Source organism: Anabrus simplex, chromosome 7, assembly GCF_040414725.1.
Source record: "Anabrus simplex isolate iqAnaSimp1 chromosome 7, ASM4041472v1, whole genome shotgun sequence".
In the NCBI taxonomy this organism is placed as follows: Eukaryota; Metazoa; Arthropoda; class Insecta; order Orthoptera; family Tettigoniidae; genus Anabrus; species Anabrus simplex.
In genome coordinates this window covers 142,911,954-142,938,938 of record NC_090271.1, presented here as the reverse complement: position 1 = coordinate 142,938,938, position 26,985 = coordinate 142,911,954, and the positions used below count along the sequence as shown (strand labels likewise).

General features: G+C 38.7%; 1 protein-coding gene across 2 annotated transcripts in view; it reads left to right on the top strand.

The window, feature by feature from the left end:
• LOC136876979 (EH domain-binding protein 1) overlaps positions 1–26,985 on the top strand; it is a 414,289-nt gene that overhangs the window by 153,615 nt on the left and 233,689 nt on the right. For both annotated transcript variants that reach the window (XM_067150754.2, XM_067150753.2), the window contains exons 15-16: positions 3,108–3,203; positions 18,586–18,705. In XM_067150754.2, coding sequence (XP_067006855.2) covers positions 3,108–3,203; positions 18,586–18,705 — 216 coding nt within the window. The remainder of the gene's footprint in view (positions 1–3,107; positions 3,204–18,585; positions 18,706–26,985) is intronic.

Below are 26,985 nucleotides of genomic sequence, written 5' to 3'. Positions count from 1 at the left end.
GGTCAGTACTCTAGCTGCAGGAGTGTGGTAGTGACGACTCTTTGTTGTTGTTACCGCGTAGTGATTTGTGACAATGGAAAAAACTGAGATTCGAGCAGTGATTAAATACTTCGTAAAGAAAGGTATGAAAGCAAAGGAAATTCATGCCGACTTTCAGAACACACTGGGGGACTCTGCTCCTTCATTTTCAACTGTTGCCAAGTGGACCAGCGAGTTTAAATTTGGTCGGGAGAGTTTGGATGATGATCCGCATAGTGGACGGCCAAAAAGTGTTATGACCTCAGAATTTATCGCAAAAGTGCATAAAATGGTCATGGAGGATCGTCGACTGAAAGTACGGGAGATTGCTAAAGCTGTAGGGATGTCTTCTGAATGGGTATGTTATATTTTAACCGAAGAATTGGGTATGAAAAAATTATCCGTATGATGGGTGCCGCAGCTCTTGACGTTGGACAAACTCGCCAGATTGGAAATGTCCGAACAAAGTCTGGCCCGTTTTCAGTGCAACCAACAAGATTTTTTGTGCCGGTTTGTGACTACAGATGAAACTTGGGTCCACCACTATACCCCAGAGACAAAACAGCAGTCAAAGCAGTGGAAACATGCTGATTCACCACCACCAAAGAAAGCAAAGGCAGTGCGTTCGGCCGGAAAGGTCATGGCCTCAGTTTTCTGGGATGCAAAAGGCATTCTGCTGATAGATTATCTTCCTACTGGCCAAACAATTACGGGACAATACTATGCAAACCTCCTAGACCAACTACAGGAAAAGATACGCGAAACAAGGCCTGGTTTGTCAAGGAAAAAGGTCATCTTTCATCAGGACAACGCTCCGCCGCACACAAGTGTTATTGCCATGGAAAAACTTCATGAACTGGGGTACAAATTATTGCCACATCCACCTTATTTCACCTGAATTGGCACCATCAGACTTTCATCTATTCCCCAAGCTGAAAATTTTCCTTGGTGGACGGAGATTTTCTACAAGGGAAGAACTGACAGCCGAAATGGAGAGGTATTTTGCAGGCCTGGAGGAATCTCATTTTCGAGATGGGATCGAGGCATTGGAACATCGCTGGACCGAATGCATTAGTCTACAGGGAGACTATGTTGAAAAATAAAAGCAGTTCCACCGAGATAAGATATTTAGTTCTAGTACATTCCAAGAACTTTTCAAACCACCTACGTACACCAAATTAGTTGAGTAGCGCCTTTATAGCCAGTCCATCTGGCTTTATCCTCTTCTGCCTTCACAGCTGTTGGGAAACCATAACATTGGAAATGGATTGTCTTCCACCTATTTTGCCGTTGGGCACATTACCCTGTGTTAGGGCCCTCCATGTTTTTTATCTTAATTGGAAACTGAAATACTATTTTAATACAGTGAGTTTCTCTCATCTGTTGACTGGCAGCCACACCCAGCTTATCTGCCTTCCATTGACTGATCACTTCCCGTTACACAGTGCAGCGACAGCACAGGAATGCCCTCACTTTGTAGTTCAGGTCTGTGCTTGGAACGTGTATTTAATGTTGATTTGTCTCTCCAACTGTTCTCTAGTTGTGAAGTGTTACTTCGAGATTGTCTCCATGTGTATTTATGTATGATAATTATGTAAAAACAGACTCTTGCAGGGAAGTCATTAGGCGATTTATAACACAATTTCCAGGTGTATGCCCTCCACCTAGAGAGATCATGTGGAAAATTGTAAACAAATTGAGAGGAACTTGCTCTTTACTCAAAAAGAACCGAATTGTTAAAAAAGTGTACTTAACGAGGAAAAAGTAAATGAAATTGCAGAAAGATTAAAACATACTTACAAAATCCCTAAGACAACTTGGACAAGAAGCTGGGGTTACAAAGAGCTCAGCATGGCGGGCTATGAAAATGTTAAAATTGGGGAACATTTCCAACATCTCCCGTCATAAGGTATGATCGTATTTTCTTAATTACTAAATTTCTTCATTTTAATTGTTATCTCGTATCATGCACGGATAAAGTGAGCGAAGTGCTGTCCCTGTTGCTATGCCACAGAGCGGGGAGTGATGAGTCAACAGGAGGCAGATAAGTTGGGCACGCCTGCCGGCCAACCAACGAGAGAAACTCACTGTAGTATTTTGGTTAAGGAAAAGATTTTAATTACACATTTTAAGCAACAATTATTTGATTCTTAGACTGACCATCATGTCGGAACTATCAACTTTCATCCCTTCCGGGATGTTTACAAGATGTTCGGAGTTTCCGATCTGGGACTATTTGCCCAGTGTGTTTCTGAAGTAGTGTAGCTTGATTGGAGAGCAGATTGCACTAACAATTGGGTATAATGGGACAGCAGCTTTGTGAATCTTGGGGAGGTGGTTCAGATGATGGTGCCTCCATTCAAGTTGAGTTGTGGGACCTCAGCTTCTGTGAGAGGGAGTCTTTTTTATTGAACTCCTTAATCCACTTCAGGATGCTTGGAGTGGTGTCTTGTTTCAGTTCCCTGTAGTTCTTAGGATGCAGTAGTTTGCTGTATTTATTCTCATAATAGGCAATATTCGTGATCACGGTCTTGTTTCCTTTGTCTGCTGGAATGAGGACTATGTCTCCCTTTCTCCCAAATTCTCAGAGCACCTTTTTCTCTGTCAGAGATATTCCTTTTAGGCAGAATAAAAGTCTGTTACATCCTGGTGATGTTGGTATGCATCTTTTCAACGTCATCTATAGGAAGAGGGTTGAATAGGAGCTTCAGCGTTGGAGGCTTATTAGGATCAAATGGTACAAGTATTTGTTTGCCTATTATTTCTTTCATTAGGGCTTCAGGTCCACTTATACACATGGCTAGCCATCAAAATATGTCCTGCTTTTATTGCCCCTGTTATTAAACCTTATAACATGAGCTTCTATAATACCTTCTGTGAAACATGTTCTTTCTTTCTTTCTTTCTTTCTTTCTTTCTTTCTTTCTGCTGTCCCACTTCTGTTTGTTTATTGGTATATTCAAAACAATTCATTACATTAAATCCAAACCCTGTTTTGTGAAAATAGTTCCAGTTCTTTACTTTCAGTGTATTTTTGTACCGTACTTGAACGTTTCAGGTTAAAAAATATTTTTTTAATTTCTTGCCCAGGAATCAGTTCATTCTTCTGATACGAGAGCAAGTCGAGAGGGTTTAGAACCACGTGAATTGAGCATATCCCCCACTCACGATGCACTCAAGCACCATGTAAGTTTTAGGATATAATGAACAAATTGTAATAATTAGATTTTTTGCTTGTTTACTAGCTTGGAAAGATAAATCTGATCATAAAAACCAGAGGAGTTTTGATTGTTACCCGGTTGTGTTTATTGTAATTACAGCATGAATGTATCACTTACCTGTATGTATTTGAAGTTTGTGGAGCTGTATTTACTGCCTTAAATAATTTGATTGTAATGAGAACTGTTACACGCAACTTGTTACCACATTTCATTTTTCCTAATGCACATTTTGCAAGTACCCTTCTGAGTAATTCATTTCAAGTGACAATGTAGTAATGTAGACACTTAGAGGTACACTTCCTTCCTTAACCCAGCACTGTTATAATAGCGTTGCTCCTTGTTAGCATATTGTGAAAAAAGTGGGAATAAGGTAACATTTCTTTTTGTTGTGGTAAAATATTTTCTTTCCTGTTAGTACAAGCTTGTTTACCTTTACAGCATGGAGTTTAATTTCTTAATAGATGCTACTGGCATTATTATAGTAAATATTACTATAACTCATTGACAGAGCAGAAAAACAAAGTGTATTAGAATTTAAATTGGAAAGAAATCAAACAAAATCCAACAAGTACTCATCCACAGTGAAATTCAGTGATGAAATTCAAGTACAGTTTTAGGAGTAAGACAAGGAGATGGACTGTCACTATTACACTTTAATGAGAATGGAGAAAATTAATGGAGGAAAACTAAATTGAGATAGACTGTGTTACTGAGAGAGACCCCTGTCAATAGATCACCTAGCTTTTGCAGACCTAGCAGTCTTGTTGGATTCAGTAGAAATAGTAGCCACTTAACAGGTAGGATTTCTAAAAGAAATTATTTTACAAATTTCCTTTTAAAAAACAAAACAAAGTACATAAACAACAGTCCCTCAAAAATGAAATGTAAATATAGTCACATTCCGGGCTGAGTGGCTCAGACGGTTGAGGCACTGGCCCTCTGACTCCAACTTGGCAGGTTCGATCCTGGCTCAGTCCGGTGATATTTGAAGGTGCTCAAATACGTCAGCCTCGTGTCGGTAGATTTACTGGCACGTAAAAGAACTCCCGCGGGACTAAATTCCGGCACCTCGGCGTCTCCGAAAACCGTAAAAGAGTAGCTAGTTGGACATAAAGCAAATAGCATTGTTATTAAATATAGTCACATTTGCAGAACAAACAAATTGAAGTATCTAGCAGAAGTAATTGAACAAAACATATTAGGAAAAAAAAAGTATTAAATAGAGAGTTAATAAGAGGCAAATTGCTTGTCATTTAACAAGCGATTTCTATAACAAAACTTGTCATTGTGTTCATCCTATTAAATGTTCTTGTTCACATTCCTTTCTATATATTACTTGATTTGTCACTTTTTTGTTCCTTCCCATTACTTATATTGACTCGTAGGAATCCATTTGTCCTTCTTCACTTGTTTTGTGTTCCTATTCTTTTTACCACCTGTATTTATCTCTGTCTTCTAGTCTCTTCCCTTTTCCTATCTTCGGCTCTATTGTTTAAATTATCTGCAATTCCCACATCAAGACTAAATATCTGTCTAATTGGCTCCTCAATGACTGTTGATGCCTGCCTCCTGATTAAGCTGGGAAGCAGAAATGAGCTTCTCAGGGGCTGATAAGAAATGGATATATAGATATAGAGATTGTTCTTATCCTATTGTGTTTTAATTTACACAAGAACCTTGTTTATCTGGCCCTCATTAATCCGGATGTCCGGTTTAACCGGATCGAAAATAATAAAAAGCTATTTTTACTTGTACAGTATTTCTTTTATGGTTGTATGGGGTTTACTCTTCTTGAATGTCTTTTCCACCAAGGATAGTTAAGGACAGGAATTGGAAGTAATTCGGCCACGGTCTGTCAAATGTACCGTCCCGGCATTTGCCTGGAATTGAGAATGGGTAATCGTGGAAAACCATTCCCAGGACGGCCGAGGGGGGGGGGGGGGTTCGAACCCATGCTCTTCTCAATGCAACACACTACTAACGTGCCTCGGCACACAGAGCTATGCCGCTCGGTAAACATTGCTTAGTTACTTCATCAATCACTATTTTTAATGACGGTCCTACTGATATGGAGTCTATGACACACTCCGCTATTTCAGACGTTATCTCGGGTTCACATCGTTGCTCAGTAATGACCAGCTGTGTGATTGCTTAAGACTATGAAAGAGGAAGGGAATGAGTCGTCATATCCAGTAGTCTGTGAGAGACCACATCAGTAGCTGAAGGTTAACACCATGTTGTACAGTTACAGTATTTTCCTGTGCAGTATTGTATTGTTTGGCTTCAAAACTGAAGAAAGTGGTTGTTTTCCTGGACAAAGAGTTACAACTATTAAACAGGCTGGACAAAGGAAAACTTTTGAAAAATATTGCTGTCGACTATGGTGTAGGGACTTCAACTGTGTCTAATTGGAAGAAAAACCAAAAAGAAATTGAAGACTTCTGCTTAAAAATTATGTTGAAAGATAGTTTAGAGAATCATGCCACAGTAAAGAAAGCTAGAAATTAATCTCTAGATGACGCATTATTCATGTGGTTTAGTGAAAAAAGAGAGCATTGTGTTTTGATTTCAGGGCCGATTTTACAAGAAAAGGCGCTTGGTTTAACCCACCAGCTTACCTAACTGTCAAATCGACGGGTTAATGCAGCGTCCTGCTTTATCGATGGTAAATGGAAGGTAGTACATTAAAACTCAACAGATGGCATTACAATCATTCTTTATATCTGAAGGAAGTCTCTTCAGCTGCATTTGAGTCATGTTTAGGGGATTAACCGCATAAATTGAAGATAGCATTGAGCTGATGTCACAGGTATTCAGTGAGTAAAGATGAGATCACGCAAGGCTCTTACCGAGCGAGAAGTCATGGATATTTTATTGAATAGTGATTGTGAAGAAAATTATAATATATCTGAAAGTTCTTCCTGTGAATCTAGTGATGTGGATACGTTATCTGTGCTTAGTGAAGTTGGTTATAGTAATACGAGTGAAGAAGCAGATATAAATATTACGAACGTAAATGCTCTGATCCACAGAGTTGAAGAGTGGAAATGGGAATCTGCTTGTCCATTGCAAGGTATTCCCACCAAAATACCATTCACTGCAATTCCCGGGCTAAATCCTGTTTTTCAAAATATCAAAATTATGCCTAAACGTATTTTTTATAAATTTCTTAGTGAGAATTACTAGGTGACTTTATGGTGCATAGTTCATATTTTTCACTGTAATGTAGCACATTCCATTGAAATGATTATTTTTGAGTCTTTCTATGAAAGTTTGACAACATTTGAGCCAGTAGTTGCAGTGATAATATCATTTAAGCACAGTCTTGCATGGACCTTATAAACACCAGCATTTAAATGGTAATTTAAAGGTCTTGAACTGATGTTTATAAGGTAAGCGGATGGGTTAAACAGCAAGCTAGCAAATGGAGATCCTAACTTCACAGCTAGTCAGGGTTGGTTGGAAAGGTGGAAAGCTCGTCATGGCATATGCCAGCTTTCAGTGACTGGTGAAAGTTTTTCAGGGGATAAAGTCGCTGCTGACGGTTTCATAAAGGAATTTCAGGACATTATTTGCTCCAATAACTTAACGCCAGATCAGATATATAACGCCGATAAAACTGGGCTGTTTTATCGCATGCTACCAAATAAGACACTAGCGTCTAAATTAGATGAATCAGCAAGCGGTTATAAAAGAAGTAAAAATCGCATTACAATTATGGCATGCGCCAATGCATTTGGAGGACACACAAATTTTCTCTCCTGTTAACCCTTTGGGGTCCAATTGATTTTCCGCCTGCATCCTGCACAGGTCCAATTTGACATTAGGCAAATATGGTAAGGAAGTACTCACATAAGTAAAAAGCTGAATTTTTACATTAATAATAAGAACTGCAAATCTATTTATTATCAGTCAGGTTAACCACATTATCAGCGATATTTTTTCAAAGTATGTTACTTCCGGAAGCATTTGTTCGGGTGTAGTCCTGGGTTCCCTGGACAGGTCTCACAAAAAAAAATGATGTCTCCTTTCTGCCTCCTTTCACTTTTCTGTCGGAACACACGGCACAGTCCTTGGTTTTTTTGTCCTCACGAGCATCTATGATGTGTAGCTTCCCGCAGTCAAAGTTCTTTGTCACAGTTGCTTCGTCGGCTGCGCTTACGGGCATTTTTGTTCCTAACGTCTCCAACAAGCCCCATAATAACTCGGTCTCTGAAAGTCTTGTGATTCACCTCGGCCTTATTTTCTGCCTTTTGTTGCAAGTTATATAGATGAAAACTGTTCTCCAAAGCTACCTCCAACTCCCAGAAGTACAATTTCCTCCACCACTTCAGGCTTTTCACTACAAAACCATAAGATGAGCAGTAGTGATCAGCATGATCAACCCCTCCCATTTTGCCTGTGTAATCTATAATGGCAACGGGCTTCAAAATTCTTTCTTCTCCTTGGCCATTCCGGTTGTGTCTGACTACCTCCACCATTGCTGGGTTGTGCCATGTACGAAGAACTGACACAGTGCGCTTGTCTTTCCACGAAAATACCGTGAACTTTTCTTCCTTCCACAGAGTACGGATTTCATGCTACTTCAGTCTCCTATCTTTCAGCTAAGGTGGTAGTCCCTTCTGATTCAATAGCACAGTCCCAGTTAGATGATCTTTCCTTTTCAACACTTTTCTGGCCAGTTCCATACTAGTATAAAATCGATCAGTAAACAAATGATAACCTACAGCTTGAGTAACTTGAAGTACGACCAGGGAAAAGTAAATTTAGCACAGTAAATGAGCCAAAATAAGGAATCGTGGACAAAATGTACCCATTCAGTGCATCAGCAATAACATATATCCTAATCCCCCACTTTGTTGGGTTTTGTGGATTATACATTTTGAAAATAACACGCCCTTTTAAGCTTCGTCGATTCGTCAACTGACAGATACTGACTTGGCCTATAAAATTCCAAGAATGACTTCCCTACACATTCTAAGACACTTCTAACTTTACTTGTTCTTGTTACCATTGTTGATGCACTTGATTGTGGAGGGGGTGAAACATGAAAGCCCCAGAATATCTGAAGAAATCGTTTCCGAGAAAAAATGTCCTTACAGAAGGCCGATGAATAGAGCCACAAGTCTGAAAAATGTTCTTTTTGAGTTTTTCTTTTTGTACGTGCCATATTCAGAAGAACACCATGAATTGCCATCATTTCAGCGACGGTAACATTGATCCAGTTCCACCTTATGGAATGTTGCTGCAACGGCATATGTTTGGTAATACATTCTCTTACATACCTGTTAGTTTCCTTACATATTTCAGAGAACAGTGAAACCGGGAACAGCAATAAAAAGAAATCCAAAGGAGTTACCGGCTTCTTTCCTGTAGTAGGAGGCATGTATCCAATAGCACTGTTGTGAGAATACCTGGAAAAAACACGGTCACCTTCTTCATAAACTTTCCATTCGTCACCCCCTTCATCACCGCTTTCGCCACTATCTTCCACCTCATTTTCCTCCTCTTCACTCGAAATATCATTCTCAGATTCGGGAATACTAATGTCACCATCAGAATCCGTCAACAAATCATCGTCAATATCGCCATTGTCACATAACTGTTCATAAATATCATTAGGCTTCATGCCGCGGCTGGTGGACGCCATGTTGATAACGAAAGTAAACACAGCAGTGACAGTGAGGAACTATCTCCAAAGAAAACACAATTCAGCTTAAAGGAATGAACAGCAGATTCTGTGATCCAAAATAACATTACTTCACGAGCAACTAAATTGTTGTTCCGCCATGTTTGTTTACATCACATATGAACTCCACAGACGTCTACAAAAAGCTCTGTAAGTTACTTCCTGAAGCTATAATCTCTGATCAGTTAGTTCTACATAATGCCCAACAGATAGCAGAACATGTCAGAGATCAAATTTGCACTCGAAAGTGAACCAGGAAACTAAAACAAATTAAAATTCTTGCACACCGTCCATAGACGGGCGTAGCACCGGTGGACCGGCCGCGTCAGCCCGTCTATAGGCGGGCGTAGCACTCATCGGGTTAATCTGGCTAAATGAGGTTCTTGTGTATTATTATGCTCCATACGCACCTCTCGTTTTGTTTATTGTATTAAGGGTTCCTGTATTTCTATTATGTGTCTTCATTTATAGCAGAAGTTGTTATTGCTAAACTTTGACATTACTCAACTTTGATTCACCAAGGAGCATTTTTTGCAATGATATATGAACTGTGAACAAAAACTGTTGATGGAAGAACTGGAAATGACTTAAAGAAAAATAATAAGAAAAATGTTACGACAAATTAAAAATGAAGCCTCTTTTGATCTTTATACACATTTTGAGAAAATTACACACACGGTTTGAAATAGAAGAATTGCTTTCTGGGGAACACATGCCAAGAATGAATCTCAACAGCCTTGCAGAAAGACATTTCAACTATCCTGGAAAACTGAAAATGGTCAGTATGTGGATTAACAAAACTGAAAAGGACTTAAAAGAATTCCAAATTACCCAGGACGGCATTAAGGAACCTTCACCACTCAGGAATACGTTAAACATTTCTGAAGGTTTCCAGAAAAATCTCAAGAAGATGGGGGCTGTTTTGATTGAGGGAAGGAGAGAGAGACATTGAGAAAGAATTAAAGAAATAGGAGAAAAAAGGAGAAAGGAAGGAAGGAAATATGCAATTGAAATGAATTTAATCTTAATCCATTGTGACTCTTATGAATCAAAATGTGAAGTGGGGCCGATGACCTAGATGTTAGGCCCCTTTAAACAAGCATTATCATCAAAATGTGAATTTGTAGAAGCTGATAATTAAAATTTATTGCATCATGTGATCAGATGACTCCCTATTTCCAACCATTGACAGGAAACAAGTGTATGCCCCACAGACAGTTCTTATAATATTATAAACAGTCTGACATGGTAAATATCGGTAGTGGATAATGTCACATCAAGCTTTATTGTAATATTGAAATGGCATTCACAAATCTAAAGAAGGGTTGGTGTTTTTACCTCCTCAATTCCATGCAGCAATGCTCACTCGTGAGTTTTTTTCCTGTGACGCTGTCAACAAGGAGAAATGAAAATCAGCTACAAGTGGATTTATTGAAAACAGAACTTTAACAAACATATATATAAACTTTTTAAAGGAGTTTGTCTATGTACAGATATTTCCTGGTAAAAGAAAAAAAAAATGAAGGTGGCAAGGAAGAGACAACATTACCCGAAGAAAGTGCTCTTTCAATAATAAGAAAGAATAAGTAATGGAAATGAACAAACAAGTGGCAGATGAGGTTAAATAGAAAGATGGGAACGCATCATAGGATAAACACAAGAGCAGGTCAGTATGGTAAGAGTGAGTACTAAAGAGAAAATAAGGACATACATGAAAACACAAAAGGACAGGGACTGTATCCACATCGTCATACACTGCTCTCTTTGTATAGATGGACTTTCTTTCCTCATCAGACCCAGTTTTAAGTCAGTTTCTTGTCAGCCCCCAGTGAGCTTGTTTCTGCTTCTCAGCTTCATCAGCAGGATGGACATCATTGCTCTTTGCGGGGCCATGCTTGCAGATCTTCAGTCCTAATGTGGGAAGTGTACTAAAAAAGGAAAGTCAGATAAAAACAGGAAATGGAAAGAAACAAAGATAGATGAACAGAGGTAGTAAAAGAATAGGAACTCACAACAGACACTTAAGGAGAAAAGGATACCAAACCAGTCAGTATAATTGGTGAAAAGAAACAAGTAAACATAGTCAATGAGAAAAATAAGAACGTGAATAGGAACTCGTAATTGGATAAGCAGAATAAGAGTTCATTGTAGAAAAAGAGTGTGTTAGAAAGAGATAACAAGGACAAACATAAAAACACAAAAGTTCATGGAAATCCATGCATCTTCAAACACTGCTGTCTTGAGATAGATAGGCTCTCTCCTCATCAATCCCAGTTCTACGTCCGTTTCTTCTCAGTCCTCAATGAGTTTGTTTCTGTGTTCCAGTTTCATCAAGAGGGCAGTCATCAGAGCTTATTGAGAGGCCGTGTTGACATATCTTCGGTCTTGATGTAGGAAGTGTAGGATAAGAAGAAAGACAGGAAAAGGGAAGAAACAAAGATAAAGGTGAATAGAGGTGGTAGAAGAGTAGGAACATAGGACAGACACAGAAGGAGAAAAGGATCCCATTAGGTTGATGTAATCATTGGAAAGGAACACGCAAGTGATAAATGTATTCATAGAAGAATATGGGAACATAAAGAGAAACACATGTGGTGTTAAATACAATCATCCAATTAATGCAGAATTGCGGCTGAGGCCTCGACTGACATGTTATAGCTTCCTGTCAGCTGGGCAATGCTAGAACAAGCTAGGAATGAATGTGAGATAAAGCCAGAACCAGCAGATCCCTTAGGCTCCTCTCCCTCCGGCACAACTATTGACTTAGTCACTCTGTCACCACTCTGCTTCCAAGATAATTGGATGACCCTGTACAATGACAGATCAGAATGGAAAAGAAAGCACAAAAAAAAGTTGAGACAAGGACAAGTACGAAAACATGAAAGGGACAGTCTCCACAACTTCATACACTGCAGTGTTCAGATAGATTGACTCTCTTCATCAGTCCCAGTTCTACATGTATTTCTCCTCAGCCCCTGATGAGCTCATTATTCCTCCTCGGTTTTATCAGAAAACCATGCATCAACACTCATTGAGGGACCTTCTTCTACCTTGATGTTGTTTATCTTTCGTATGCAATTTGTTTTGCAACGTAGTTTTTATTTTTCCCAATGTTGCTTTCAGATATCAATATTTCAACTCTCCTCTGACATTGTGATAAACATATTTTACTGGTAAACAACTATCAGTAAGGTAAAATAATTCAGATTTTCCTTGTGTTGTTGATGAATTGTTTGATTTCCTCCTTTTTGATTGGTGAAGGGTCACCCTTCTTGTGAATCGTGGTGGGTTGGTAGTTGGGTGAGCATGTTGCTTGCTCACTATATGGTGGTTGCTTTGATATTTGCTCCATATATCAAAACCTGATCTAGTATTCTGGCCATATTGTCTATAAAACAAGATCATATTAGCATATAAAGCACTGCCTAATTGAACACATTACTTAATTTTTTATTTATATTTCATATGTAGACATTAAATTTCCTAGATCATGTAGTGTCTTCCTTCAAGTGTAATTTTTAGGTTGCTTGCTTTGAAAGAGACTGAACTTAAGAGCCAAAATTGTAACCACCTCAATTCTAAGATAAGAGTATGTCCTCATTATTCTTTATTGTGAACCTAATTAGCAGGCAGAAAACTAGCAGAAAAACATAGACTTAATTTGGAAGGAAATACACAACCATTTTTTTTAATTTACTGGTATTTTTTAATTGATTTTTTTTTTCAAGTTAATATGCAAGGGAGCAGTTAGAATTTAAATCTTAGGTGATGTCTGCGCCTGTGTAAGGGAATGATGTAATTCTTACCTCTAAGTTATATGTATCAGAATTGTTATACATATTGTTTCCTGTGTAAAGTAATCTACTTGAACATTTTGTTGAAAGTATTCGTAAATTTTAAGAATCATTTGCATATAAATGATTCCATCGTTGTAGGTTTTTTTTTTTTTTTTTTTTGCTAGGGGCTTTACGTCGCACCGACACAGATAGGTCTTATGGCGACGATGGGATAGGAAAGGCCTAGGAGTTGGAAGGAAGCGGCCGTGGCCTTAATTAAGGTACAGCCCCAGCATTTGCCTGGTGTGAAAATGGGAAACCACGGAAAACCATTTTCAGGGCTGCCGATAGTGGGATTCGAACCTACTATCTCCCGGATGCAAGTTCACAGCCGCGTGCCTCTACACGCACGGCCAACTCGCCCCGTTGTAGGTATGTGAATTAAAAAGTACATCCTCAAACAGCACAGTTAACTGGTGCTGTATTGTTACAGAAGTTTGACGACGCTCTAGGAATATTTTTCCTATTTTGTGTGTTCCATATCAGAGTTGCTGTATTGTGGAGGTTCTGGGCCTAGGATAATTCTTTTCACTTGTGTCATGTTTCCAGTCTACATTCCGTTCTGTGATCATTTGTATCTGACTGTATTTACCATTTTGTAAGGCATGACTGAACTAGGCTGCTTTCCTGCTTTTTGCAACGGTTAAGACTTCATATGATTTCCTGAAACAGTGGAGCCTGTTGTTGTTGGTAATGTGATCTTCCCATGGGATCATCAACATTCTGCGATACATCCTACATTTCAGAGGTTGCAGTCTGTTTATTGACGAAGCCTTTAATGTTCATCCTTTAACACCTTCGAGTGACACTGATAGCACATTATGCTTCTCTACACACCAGCAACTTTTGAATTGGATGCCATAGTTGCACAAGAGATTTTTAAATTTCTGAATGACATTTCCTTACAGTGCTGATTCTGGTTTGATTTCTACATCCATATCCCATTCTTGTGTTAGCCTATATCCTACATACTTAAATGTGACATTCTTTCAATGGTGTTTCTATCCAAGGCTATAACACTGTTGGTCATTTTATGCTTGCTTATTACTATGAATTGTTTTCTGAGTGCTTATTTTAAGGTCAGACTTCTTGCTTACTTTGTCAGTACTGATTAAAATCCACAGCCTGTTTCCAGTCATTCGACCGGGTCAGGAATGGAAAGAATGAAGCCCCATCAAGTGGCGAGGATAGGAATTGTGCCGGCTGCTGAAGCCTGTGGCACTCCTTTGGGGCAATGATTAATGAATGACAGATGAAATGGAATGTTATTGAAGAGTGTTGCTGGAATGAAATATGAGAGGGAAAACCGGAGTACCCGGAGAAAACCTATCCCGCCTCCACTTTGTCCAGCACAAATCTCACATGGAGTGACCGGGATTTGAACCAAAGAACCCAGTGGTGAGAGACTGGTGTGCTGCTGCCTGAGCCACAGAGGCTCTTCAGTACTGATCATTTCCTTTATTGGAGGTCTTCTAAAATGTCAGTATGTATCATGGTGTTACATGCATAGTGGATGGTGTTTGCTTCCCCTTGATCTCGATTCCTTTTTCTTCTGGAAGATAGGAAAACTTTTTCTTCATCAAGGGCAATTCAAAAAGTAGCTTCATAGTAACTTACGAAGGATTGGAGAGAGGATACAACCTTGTCTAACACCCTTTTGTATCTTGATCTATTCAATAACATGATCTCCAATTTTAATATGGATGATTTGGTTCCAATACAGCTTTTTCGATGATGTTCACATCTTTATTGCCCCAGTATGTTTCAGCTGATGTATACAGATATCATGTTTAATGTTGTTAACAGCTTTTTCATTATTGATGAAGCAGGTAAAGACAGTTTGTTGTTTGTTAATTCAAATTTTAACTAAAATGGATAAGGACTAAGGCATCCCTAGAACCAATACCTACCGGGCGAGTTGGCCGTGCGCGTAGAGGCGCGGGGCTGTGAGCTTGCATCCGGGAGATAGTAGGTTTGAATCCCACTATCGGCAGCCCTGAAGATGGTTTTCCGTGGTTTCCCATTTTCACACCAGGCAAATGCTGGGGCTGTACCTTAATTAAGGCCACGGCCGCATCCTCCCAAAACCTAGGCCTTTCCTATCCCATCGTCGCCATAAGACCTATCTGTGTCGGTGCGGCATAAAGCCCCTAGCAAAAAAAAAAGAACCAATACTATTTCTAAGTACAAACTGAGTTCAGTTGAGGGACATCAATTATCTAACTCTGTATTAATGTACCTTTTTAATACTTCTGCATTGATTATTCCTGTATACTAATTAGCTTTATTGTGTTTCAAAAACCAACGTCTAAGTTATTTGTCATCATTCTAATTCAAGTGATGCCCAATGTACTTGTTGAAGAAACACTATATTGGAAATTTGAAATTATATAAGAAACACATGAAATACTGTACAACAGGCATGCCTAGATGTAAAGTTCCCCTGCAGTGTGTATGTGCAAATAGAGTTCAGACAATTACTTAATTCCTGATTTAACAGAGGCTTGGAAATCATCATGAAACCAAATCTAAATATATGTTCAATTAGTCATTCATTTTTTCTTCTTGCATTTCAATTTTATTTTCTTTGTACATCTCATTTGCTTATCAAAGCTTATTTTGTAGTGATGTACAGCACAGAGGTTGGCAAACATACACATATAAAATTCACATGTTACCAGCTACAGTCATCATAAACTCTCTTATCTGTACTTAGAAAAGCAGCGAAGTCATGAGATTAATTTTGGTGTGAATACGTGTGTATGTCCCCGCATGCTGCAGTGGAACTTGATATTTAGGTAAGTCAGCAAGATACTTTCTCTCTTGTTAATCATATTAGTACCTTTTCCTTTTAAATGGGACTATGGAATTAAAGGCAGATTATTAAAAGCAATCAAAGGCATTTATGTTGACAATTGGGCTTCGGTGAGAATTGATGGCAGAATGAGTTCTTGGTTCAGGGTACTTACAGGGGTTAGACAAGGCTGTAATCTTTCACCTTTGCTGTTTGTAGTTTACATGGATCATCTGCTGAAAGGTATAAAATGGCAGGGAGGGATTCAATTAGGTGGAAATGTAGTAAGCAGTCTGGCGTATGCTGACGACTTGGTCTTAATGGCAGATTGTGCCGAAAGCCTACAGTCTAATATCGTGGAAATTGAAAATAGGTGCAATGAGTATGGTATGAAAATTAGCCTCTTGAAGACTAAATTGATGTCAGTAGGTAAGAAATTCAACAGAATTGAATGTCAGATTGGTGATACAAAGATAGAACAGGTCGATAATTTCAAGTATTTAGGTTGTGTGTTCTCCCAGGATGGTAATATAGTAAGTGAGATTGAATCAAGATGCCGTAAAGCTAATGCAGTGAGCTCGCAGCTGCGATCGACTGTATTCTGTAAGAAGGAAGTCAGCTCCCGGACGAAACTATCTTTACATAGGTGTGTTTTCAGACCAACTTTGCTTTACGGGAGCGAGAGCTGGGTGGACTCAGGATATCTTATTCATAAGTTAGAAGTAACAGACATGAAAGTAGCAAGAATGAATGCTGGTACAAACAGGTGGGAACAATGGCAGGAGGGTACTCGGAATGAGGAGATAAAGGCTAATTTAGGAATGAACTCGATGGATGATGCTGTACGCATAAACCGGCTTCGGTGGTGGGGTCATGTGAGTCAAATGGAGGAGGATAGATTACCTAGGAGAATAATGGACTCTGCTATGGAGGGTAAGAGAAGTAGAGGTAGACCAAGACGACGATGGTTAGACTCGGTTTCTAACGATTTAAAGATAAGAGGTATAGAACTAAATGAGGCCACAACACTAGTTGCAAATCAAGGATTGTGGCGACGTTTAGTAAATTCACAGAGGCTTGCAGACTGAACGCTGAAAGGCATAACAGTCTATAATGATAATGTATGTAATGTAATGTAATGTAAATCTTCCCTTGTACAGCAATCACCAAACAAGAGCTTACACAAATTCAAGCGGTGCAAGCATAGCGAGCTGACGGGAAGGACAGGCTATATTACTCCAGAATCCTACCGTCCTCTCCCGTTGGAGACAGCCACGTTTTTTTTTTTTTTCACCAAGAAGGAATCCGGAGACAGCTTCGTTATCATAAAAGCAGGAAATAAATAAAAAGCAGGCTATGATTTTCTGTTTCTTATCTTAATTTGTGTTACCTGAAGCCATTTCTTTCCAGTTTTGACTCAGTTAATTTATAACTATTAGGTTCTTCAGTCTGACTAAACTAATTTTGAGTAATAACTTTATAAACTACCTGAAAAAGAAAACATATGGTAACAGTAACATGAGTGAATGTTGCTGCATATATCTTTACCTTAATGTCGTAACCTGCTTAAAATTTCTATACTGTACAGACCTAGCATCTTCAAAGGAAATTCTGTGACACGTGTTGTAATTCTTCTGTTATTTCAATTCTCTCTCTTCTCATTTCGTTTTCTAGGGCTTTGGCTGTACTTGGATTGTTCCGATAGACTTTCTTTTTTATATTTCCCAACAAATAAAGGTCACACATACTGAGAACTGGAGAATGATAATCATATCTGCACATTTCAGTGTATGATAATTATTATAGCCTGTATGAAACATCGAAGTTGTAGGACCTTATAAATTTTCCGGCTAACTCATTCTTGGTTGCCTGCGTTTCACCCCTATGTGCTAAGTTGGGCTCATCAGTTGGTACTTAGCACACCCACCAAGACGCATGGCTAGTGCATACCGTGAAGGCCACTGCATAGGCTACTTGAAGCCACCACCAGTGCCAATGCACTATGAGAGACTTTGTCTCATTTCCAAAAATTGATGCCTGCCTGGCCATCAGATGATTAAATTTACTCATTCAGGAGAAATATTTCATATTTCCTGTGGGAATCAACATCTATAACATCAAAGTTGATCAGAACAAAGATCAAAGAAGTATCCCAGAAGCATGAACATCTCTTGTGTCTCCAGGAAGGTGCAAGTGGATGGAGGTCAATGATTGACAACCCAACCCAGGAATTCTCTGGAAAGCAAGAGGGTGTGTGGAGAGGAGAAAGAAGAAAGTGTTGCAGTATGTTGACCACTGTTGTTTGTAATATACTTCATAATAACAAATAGTAATGATAATGGTTGGTGTGAAAATAATTTAAAAACAGGTACAAAATGGTGATGAAAGTTTGAAAGAAGAAGAAAATTTTGAAAGAAAACAAAAAGCATCTTCATCTTTTCTTTGCTCTTCTTCATGTCCTCTGTACACTGTTTGTGTGTAACTAGTAATTATAGAGATGATAATGATATTAATAGTAAACATAATAATATGTGTGTTTCAACAATAAACACCTGTTACTCAATGGTGCACTTAACCATGACCAATAATAATTACTGTGCACTTCATAATCACAATCAGTGAGCGTGTCAAGTAAATCACGTGTCTCCCTACCCCAATTACAGAGCTCTACTGATGACCAAGCCTTACAGGGCAGAAGGATGGTACAAAGAAGCTTTTGTCTTCTGCTGGGTAGCTCCTTGCTCATCCCTTGAGTGGGCTGTAAACTCTTTGTTTGGTGGTCACCGTATAACATTATGTTGAACAGTAGAGGTAGAAAGAGTTTTGTGTTGTAGTTGTAAAAAGTTCTTAATTTTACCAGTGTTGGAACAATGTATAGACAACTTTTGCCTTTAATTTGCTATTTGTTTTCTTGTTATCACAAATATGTGTATAATTTTGAATAGTGTTTTTTGGAGTGAATTTTGCTGCATATATCCTCTGCTTGTGCTAACCTCTATCCTGAGTGCTATGCGTGCTTATAACCCAGCATATCCTAACTCGCCATGATGAGCTGCGTGAACGGGCTCGCCAGCTGCTGGAGCAAGCCCGACGGGAAGCTGCAGCACGTGGCAGTTACTCTCAGTCTATGGCACGGTCGCCCGTTAAGGTAAGTAGAAAGCTTGCTGTGCTATATATAATGGATGCTTTATCACAATCCTCAAATAGAATTCACAAATATTTTTTGTTTAATGTTATGTTTCCTGATATGTATAATAAAAATAATAATAATAATAATAATAATTGATGTAAATTATATTTTCCATTTTCAGGCAGACCTTTTGTTAGTATAGCTTTACTATGAATTCTACTACATCGTAGAATGAAAGAGTACAATTATTTTTAAATGCTTGATGATGATTTGAACAGACTAGAAAGAGGTCAAGCTTTTACTTCGGTTGAAAACCCTAGAACAAAAATGTATTGAAAAAATGCAGTGATACCCCTCACAAATGAAATGTCTATAAGATTACCATTTGCCCCATGAAAAAATAGAAAGATATGAATTTTAAAATATGGAGCTTATTTTTAGGTAGATTAATATAAAGTATATTACACAAGTAGATTTGAGGAACATTTTTGTTAAAATATAACCCATATAACAACTTCCTAAATACATTTCATGTACTTGAAAATGAGAGCCACTGTTCAAATGTCACCAATTTGTTAGCTTGGACAAGTAGTGTATTCAGTTCAGATGTAAGTAGCCATATACTGTACTGCAGTTGAGTTTGCAAAGATTGAAACAAACTGATTTTTCTTATTTGATCTTAGGATACCATCATGCGTATTATAATTTTTAACCTGTTAATGTAGCTTTTGGTCTTTTTCCGTATCAAGAAAATAAGGAGAAATTCTTTACGTTTTGCAGAGGCTTTGCTCTGCGTCTTCAGAAGAGAAAAGACATTTGTCCCTGAGGAAGACCTCTCTAATAATAGTGTTCAACAAATTATTTATAGATCTTCAAGACAGTGATTTGTTTTTATATTTAAAAATTTTATGAAAACTTAAGTCAGTCCATCCGGCCTTTCTAACCAGTTGATTTTCTTCCTTTTTTAAAAAGTGAAAAGTATTCATGCACAGGTTTGTGATCAAGTATTACAGTCACGTAACTTCCACCTTCCTCAAATTATTTGATTTTTTCCAACATTTTTTTCTCATTGAAACAATCATATTTTTGGTTCTAATTTAGGTACACAGTTCGTCCTGATCCAAGAATACTCAGTGGATCAAGCTCTTTCATTTGAGCTCTTAACTATTCAAATTGGTTGATTCTTAGGAAAGTTATGAGTGCAAATTAAGTTTGACTTCTCATTTTTTCTCATTGAAGCAATCATATCTTTGGTTCTAATTGTGCTATGCAGTTCATTTTGGTCTAAGAACGCTCAGTGGATCAAACATTTTCTTTTGAGCCATTAACTACTTAAATTGGTTTATTTGAGAAAAGTTATGAGTGCATTTTTCTCCACGACGAAGCTCTTTGAAGGACTTCAATGAAGAGAAGTTGTATTTTAAGAGAAAAGAAAGGAACTCCCGCCTTTTATATTCAAAGAACAAACAGCTCAATGCATATTGTTGTTCCAAGGAACGTTTACTCAGCCGCCTTGGAAAGGAACATTTTGTAGTTTAAATCCTGCCAATGCATGTGGGATTTTTTAAATTAAAGGTCACATATTGTGGTTTGGATTCCTCCTAAAACTGGAGAACCCATGGCTATGATCATTATATCAACACTCACATGAAACTTCAACCTAGCTTTCTTTAAATCAAACTGGGTATTACCAAGGCAGTAATTTACTAAGCAAGTAATTTGCAAACTTAACAGTACTGGTGCTCTCTTATAAGTCCAAAAATTAATTTTCTGATATATAGATTATGAACATACTGTTGATACTTTCCATGTCATTTGCTTTAATGCTGGGCTGAGTGGCTCAGACGGTTAAGGCGCTGAGCTTCTAACCCCAACTTGGCAGGTTTGATCATGGCTGAGTCCGGTGGTATTTGAAGGTGCTCAAATACGACAGCCTCGTGTCTGTAGATTTACTGGCACATAAAAGAACTCCTGCGGGACTAAATTCCGGCACCTTGGCGTCTCCGAAGACCGTAAAAGTAGTTAGTGGGACGTAAAGCAAATAACATTATTATTATTATTATTATTATTTGCTTTAATGTAAGTGGTCTAAAAGAGCAAAACCGTAAAATTAAATGTAATGAATATGATTTTTGGAGGATCTCTACAATCGTTCTTGGTCATCACTAGGGCCCGGATTTTTAGGTGGCATAAAGCTTCCTTTTAGGTTTCTTGTATTCTTAAAATAGGTTATTTTAGGTTTTGCCTCCAGAATAAATACAGGCAGCAATAATTTTCTGTTTTCTTAGTTCTGTAAAATTTATTTCAGCAGGTCATAGGGGTAATTTTCCTGAATACTTTTCTCTCTGTAATAATTGATGACTTTCATATCTTCAAAACCAGGATTGCACTGAAGAAACTTCTGCAGCTTCAAAGAACGTGCCACTCCCAATGGCCCAGGTATTTCTCTTCTGGAAACGTTGCCAATGAAATCCATGGAATCTTTGAGTGGCAAGGTTGCACTTTCCAACTGGAGAATAGCTTCTGGTATAAAAGAAAAAGGTCTTAATATATGCTAGGGAAGCGACGAGGGTCGGGCACTGGAGCAATTTCTTGGCCTTGGCGATGCAGGAAGCTTCTGTCTCATCCAAGTCATTGATGAGATTTTTAATTCCTTCTAGGTGCTCATAGTAAATAGCAGCAGACAGCCAAGTTTCCCAGTGGGTAGTAAGTATCGGCTCAGGTGGAAGAGGTGTTGCTGGTAGTTTCTCTTTGAACAACTGTATACGTATTGGGTCTTTTAGGAAAACTTTCTTCACTGAAGAAACCACGCTGTTCACGTCACTGAAGTTGCTTCTTATCTCCTCCGCAAGTTGGTGCAGGCTGTGGGCCAAGCACGTAACGTGTAGCATGCTTGGGTAGAAGGACTGTAGAACATGCCCTGTCTTCAACATGTAGGCAACACTGTCTGTCACTAACAAAAGAAACCTACTATCTTGATTCTCTGCTGCCCACAATATGCGTAAGGCATCCCTCACTATGCAGGCTATTGTGCTGTTGTTAGTTTCTTCTATTTATTTACAAAGAATTACATGAGGTTTACCTGATTCATTTCGATCCAGCTTACCTACTACCACATTCGCAATGAATCGACTGCAACTGTCAGATGTTTCATTGACAGAACACCAAATATAGTGATCGCCTATATCTTCTCTTATTTTATGTAATGTCTTCTGGTAAACAGGATGAAAATAATTCTTCCTTAAAATGGATTCATTAGATATACTGCAGCGACTGATGTCTCCCAAGAATGTTTTCATGGTCAGGTTACTTAGCCCGTTCCATGGGACGTTTGCAGACAGCAACACTTGACATAGGCGAAAGTTAAACTTATCGTCAGGCCTGCCAAGTGTGGAAGAAATAAACGTTTGCTTACTGTTGCTTATTTCTCCTCGCTACAATAGCCATGTGAGCAGCTGCAGATTTATGTTGCTCAAGATAGGATTTCTGCTCACATTTAACCTGAAATGAAGAATTCAAATTCTAAGTACTCTTCAGTAAGCGAGCTAGAGTATTGCAATGCAGGTTTCAGGTCAATTACGGGAAACTTACTTCTTTAGAGCATGCCTGGCAGAAGACTACTTAACCATCCGTATTGAAGTGTCCGTCTGTAGCAATCCATTTTCTCAATAAGTGCGATTTAGGCATTGTTTCACTATACAACAATTACGGTTAGAAAATATTGCAGGAACCATTCACCACACACTCTGCCGGCTGTACTTTCTGTAGATGACTGGAGGCGAAACGGTTTACGTTCCTCCTGACCTTCTATCAGGTGCATCAAGGAGCCACCTGATGTCACGTGTAGTGGGAAGCATGGGGCATACTGCATTTAAGCTAGTAACCTGAACTATCTCCGTCCTGCTGCTTGTAATCGCGGTGGAAATAATTTTATAATGCATTTCAATGGGGAAATAACATTCTTTATTTGAGGAAGGTAAAACAGCTATTTAGGTTATTTTAGGTGACAACCCCTCATTTAGGTTTTTTTAGGTGCTATGAAATTCACATATTCTGCTCCAGGAAGTGTGAAACAAACAAATATATTGAAATTTTTGAATTAAATAATGAGGAAGAAAATAGGTTAAAACCTAAAAATCCGGGCCCTAGTCATCACAATGATATGAAGTTCGAGCAGTTTAAGCAAGGAAATTCCCTGGCAATTGGTCAGTTAATCTGTAAAGAACACATGTGTTAAGAAATTATTTTAGGAGTAATATAATGAAGATGCAGTAATAGAAGTGGTAATATAAGATTAGGTTTTTGTCTCATCTCTCTTTACCTTTTTATTATGATTTTGGCTATTGTTGGCTAGATGTATCACATGGGTTCATTGTGTTAAAAGAGGTAATACATTACCATATGCATTCCATACACTTGCTGTTGCAGATTTAGCCAGGCAGTGTAGCTTAGATGGTAGTGCTGCTGGCTTTCTGAGCCCAACTTAGTGGGTTTGACCCTGGCTCAGTCCTGTGATATTTGAAGGTGCTCAAATACCATATAATCGCAAATACTGGTACCACCCGCCACTGAATAACACCCACACACCTAAATTTCTAACGACAAAATTTGGAGAAAAATAAATCACATGTTTACTTACTAGCTTTTTTAATTTTTGCAAATGTGTTACAAAATTGCTTATTTAAAACACTTTACAAGTAATGTGTGTTTGAGTCATCAGTCCATAGACTGGTAGCTCTTCATGCCCCCATATCCTGTGCTAACCTTTTCATTTCTATATAACTATTGCATCCTACATCTGCTCTAATCTGCTTGTCATATTCATACCTTGGTCTACCCCTACCATTCTTACCACCTACACTTCCTTCAAGAACCAAATGAACAAGTCCTGGGTGTCTTAAGATGATGTGTCCTATCATTCTATTTCTTCATTTTGTCAAATTTAACCAAATTGATCTCTCACCAATTCAATTCAGTATCTCTTCATTCATGATTTGATCTGCCCATCTCACTTTCAGCATTCTTCTGTAACACCACATTTCAAAAGCTTCTATACTCTTTCTTCCTGAGCTAGTTATTGCCCATGTTTCACTTCCATATAGTGCCACACTCCACACGAAAGTCTTCAAAAACATCTTTCTAATTCCTATATTAATGTTTGAAGTGAGCAAATTTATTTTCTTAAGAAAGCTCTTCCTTGCTTGTGCTAATCTGCATTTTATGTCCTCCTTACTTCTGCCGTCATTATTTTACTACCCAAGTAACAATATTCATCTACTTCCTTTAAGACTTCATTTCCTAATCTAATATTTCCTGCATCACCTGCCTTCGTTCGACTGCACTCCGTTACTTTTGTTTTGGACTTATTTATTTTCATCTTGTACTCCTTACCCAAGACTTCGTCCATACCATTCAGCAGCTTCTCGAGATCTTCTGCAGTCTCAGATAAAATAACATTATCATCGGCAAATCTCAAGGTTTTGATTTCCTGTCCTTGGATTGTGATTCCCTTTCCAAATTCCTCTTTGATTTCCTTTACTGCCTGTTCTGTGTAAACATTGGAAAGGAGAGGGTACAAACTGCAGCCTTGCCTCACTCCTTTCTGGATTGCTGCTTCTTTTTCAAAGTCCTCGATTCTTATCACTACAGACTGATTTTTATACAAATTGTAGATAATTATTCGTTCTTGGTATCTGATCCCAATCACCTTCAGAATCTTAAATAGCTTGGTCCAGTCAACATTATCGAATGCCGTTTCTAGATCTACAAATGCCATGTACATGAGCTTGTCCTTCTTGATTCGATCCTCTAAGATCAGACTTAAACTCAGGTTTGCTTCACGTGTTCCTACATTTCTTCTGAAGCCAAAGATCTTCTCCCAACTCAGCTTCAACTTGTTTTTCAATTCTTCTAAATAATACGTGTTAAAATTTTGCAGGCATGAGATACCAAACTAATGGTGCGATAGTTTTCACACCTGTCAGCACCGGCTTTCTTGGGAATAGGTATAACAACATTCTGCCGAAAATTGGATGGGACTTCTCCTGTCTCATACATCTTACACACTGAATGGAATAACCTTGCCATTCTAGTTTCTTCTAAGGCAGTCAGTAATTCAGAGGGAATGTCATCAATTCCAGGTGCCTTGTTCCTATTTAGATCGCTCACAGCTCTGTCAAACTCTGACCTCAAAATTGGGTCTCCCATTTGATCAGCATCAACAGCCTCTTCTTGTTCCAGAACCAAATTATCTACATCTTTACCTTGATACAACTGTTGGATATGTTCTTGCCATCTTTCTGCTTTGTCTTCTTTCCCTAGAAGGTGACTTTCCATCTGAGCTCTTAATATTCATACACCTAGATTTCCTTTCTCCAAAGGTTTCCTTGATTTTCCTGTATGCACCATCTGCCTTTCCCAGGACCATACAACCTTCGACATCCTTGCACTTCTTCAACCATTCTTCCTTAGCTACCTTGCACTTTCTATTCACTTGATTCTTTAATCGCCTGTATTTTCTGCCCTCTTCATTTCTAGCATTCTTGTATTTTTGTTGTTCATCACTTGGGTCTAGTATCTCCTGAGTCTTTATCCGTTTGCACATAAGTTCCTCTTAGGTTCGTTTCACTCGTCCAGTTAGTGTCTGCATGATCGCTGGCAGACACCATCTACTTGGTGGATAGCTGTTTCAACGCATTTTTGAAAGGCCAGTTCACACAAACATCCAACAGCTGTAGCATAGAGGTCGGCCCACCTGGAATTATCGCCAGATCAATTTTTCCTTTACTTATCAATTCCTTTATGCCGTCTATAGTATGCTCACGATAACTGTTGAGCATAAGCAGGCTCGTCTTCCGCAGTAAAGCTCCCGGGTGACGTTGCCAATCACACTTCACCCAGTCCTCAATTAGGACACTGTCCACCCAACCAGATAGTTTCAGTTTCCGTTACAACTTTAAGTTTCTCACTTACACTAAATGACCACAATGGTTTTTTTAAATTCATCACTTGTTACCACTGACACTTCTTCACTCAGAACACAAAGTATTAATCAACTGCCACACCATGTGGTTCTGGTAACGCGGAAGTGTGTGTCGGAGCAAGATTTCAGCCGTTGCCAAGTCACATGACATGAAACCGCTGTTGACGCCTCTTCAGAACAATGTATTATGAGACCATGACACAAAAGGCTTAAATATGACCCACACCCAAATTTATGAGGAATATTCTGTAAAAAAGGTGTGGATGGTATTCAGGATTATACGGTACATCATCCTCATGTCATATTTACTGGCAGGTAAAAGAACTTTGGTGGGACGAAATTCCTCTGTGTCCCTGAAAAACCAATATCATTATTATTGTTCTAGGCTTAACTGCCATTTTATTATTATTTACTGGCATGACTGCAGTAGGGGAAGGATGATGGGAGGAAAGGGACGGGGTTTGGATGGGGTGAGTGTGGCGATAGTGGAGCAGCTAGAGAAGTGGAGAAACAATGGCTGTATTGTGTGATGAGAGTTATATGAAAGGAGAAGATGGCACCAGGAGACTGGAAGAAGGAAAGGGAATAATTTTACCTGTCTTTAAGGAAGGGAGTAAAAGGTAGTGTAAAAACTATTGGGGAGTTACTCTAATGTGTCATTGTGCAAAGATTTTTGAAAAGATTCTGGAGAGACAGACTAGGGTAAAAGTAGGAGGAGGGCTGAGATGGCTTTAAACCAAGAGGTCCACAGTAGATCTCACTTTTGGTAGAAGACAACTACAAGAACAGCATTATGAATATGGAAAAGATCTATTGATGGCCTTCTTTGATAGTGAATGCAGAAGCAAGATACGGAAGGCCTTGGAAAACAAAGGAGTTGGGATAGAGACTACATGGTGCATAAAGGAGGTGTATCAAGGGAGTGTGGGTTGTGTGAAAGTAGGAGGAGAAAGAGCATATTGACTGGAATAGAAGAACGGTTTGAAACAATGAAGTGTACTCTCAGCATTACTTTCCAATGTAGTAATAGATAATATAATAAGAGTTGCAGAGGAAATTGGGTAAGAAAAAATTAAAGCAATGATGCTTGCAGACAATTAGGTGGTATGCAAAAATAGGGAGGAGGAAGTTCAGGCACAGTTCAATGCATGGGATGCAATTGTACAAGCATATGGTATGAAATTTAGCAAAAAGAAGAGTGAGATGGTGCTTACCACCAGGAAGAAGTATGGACCAACAACTGGAGTAACAATTGGTGGTAAACAACTGAGAGAGGTGGAGAGCTTCAAGTGCCTAGGCAGCTGAATACAGGAGAA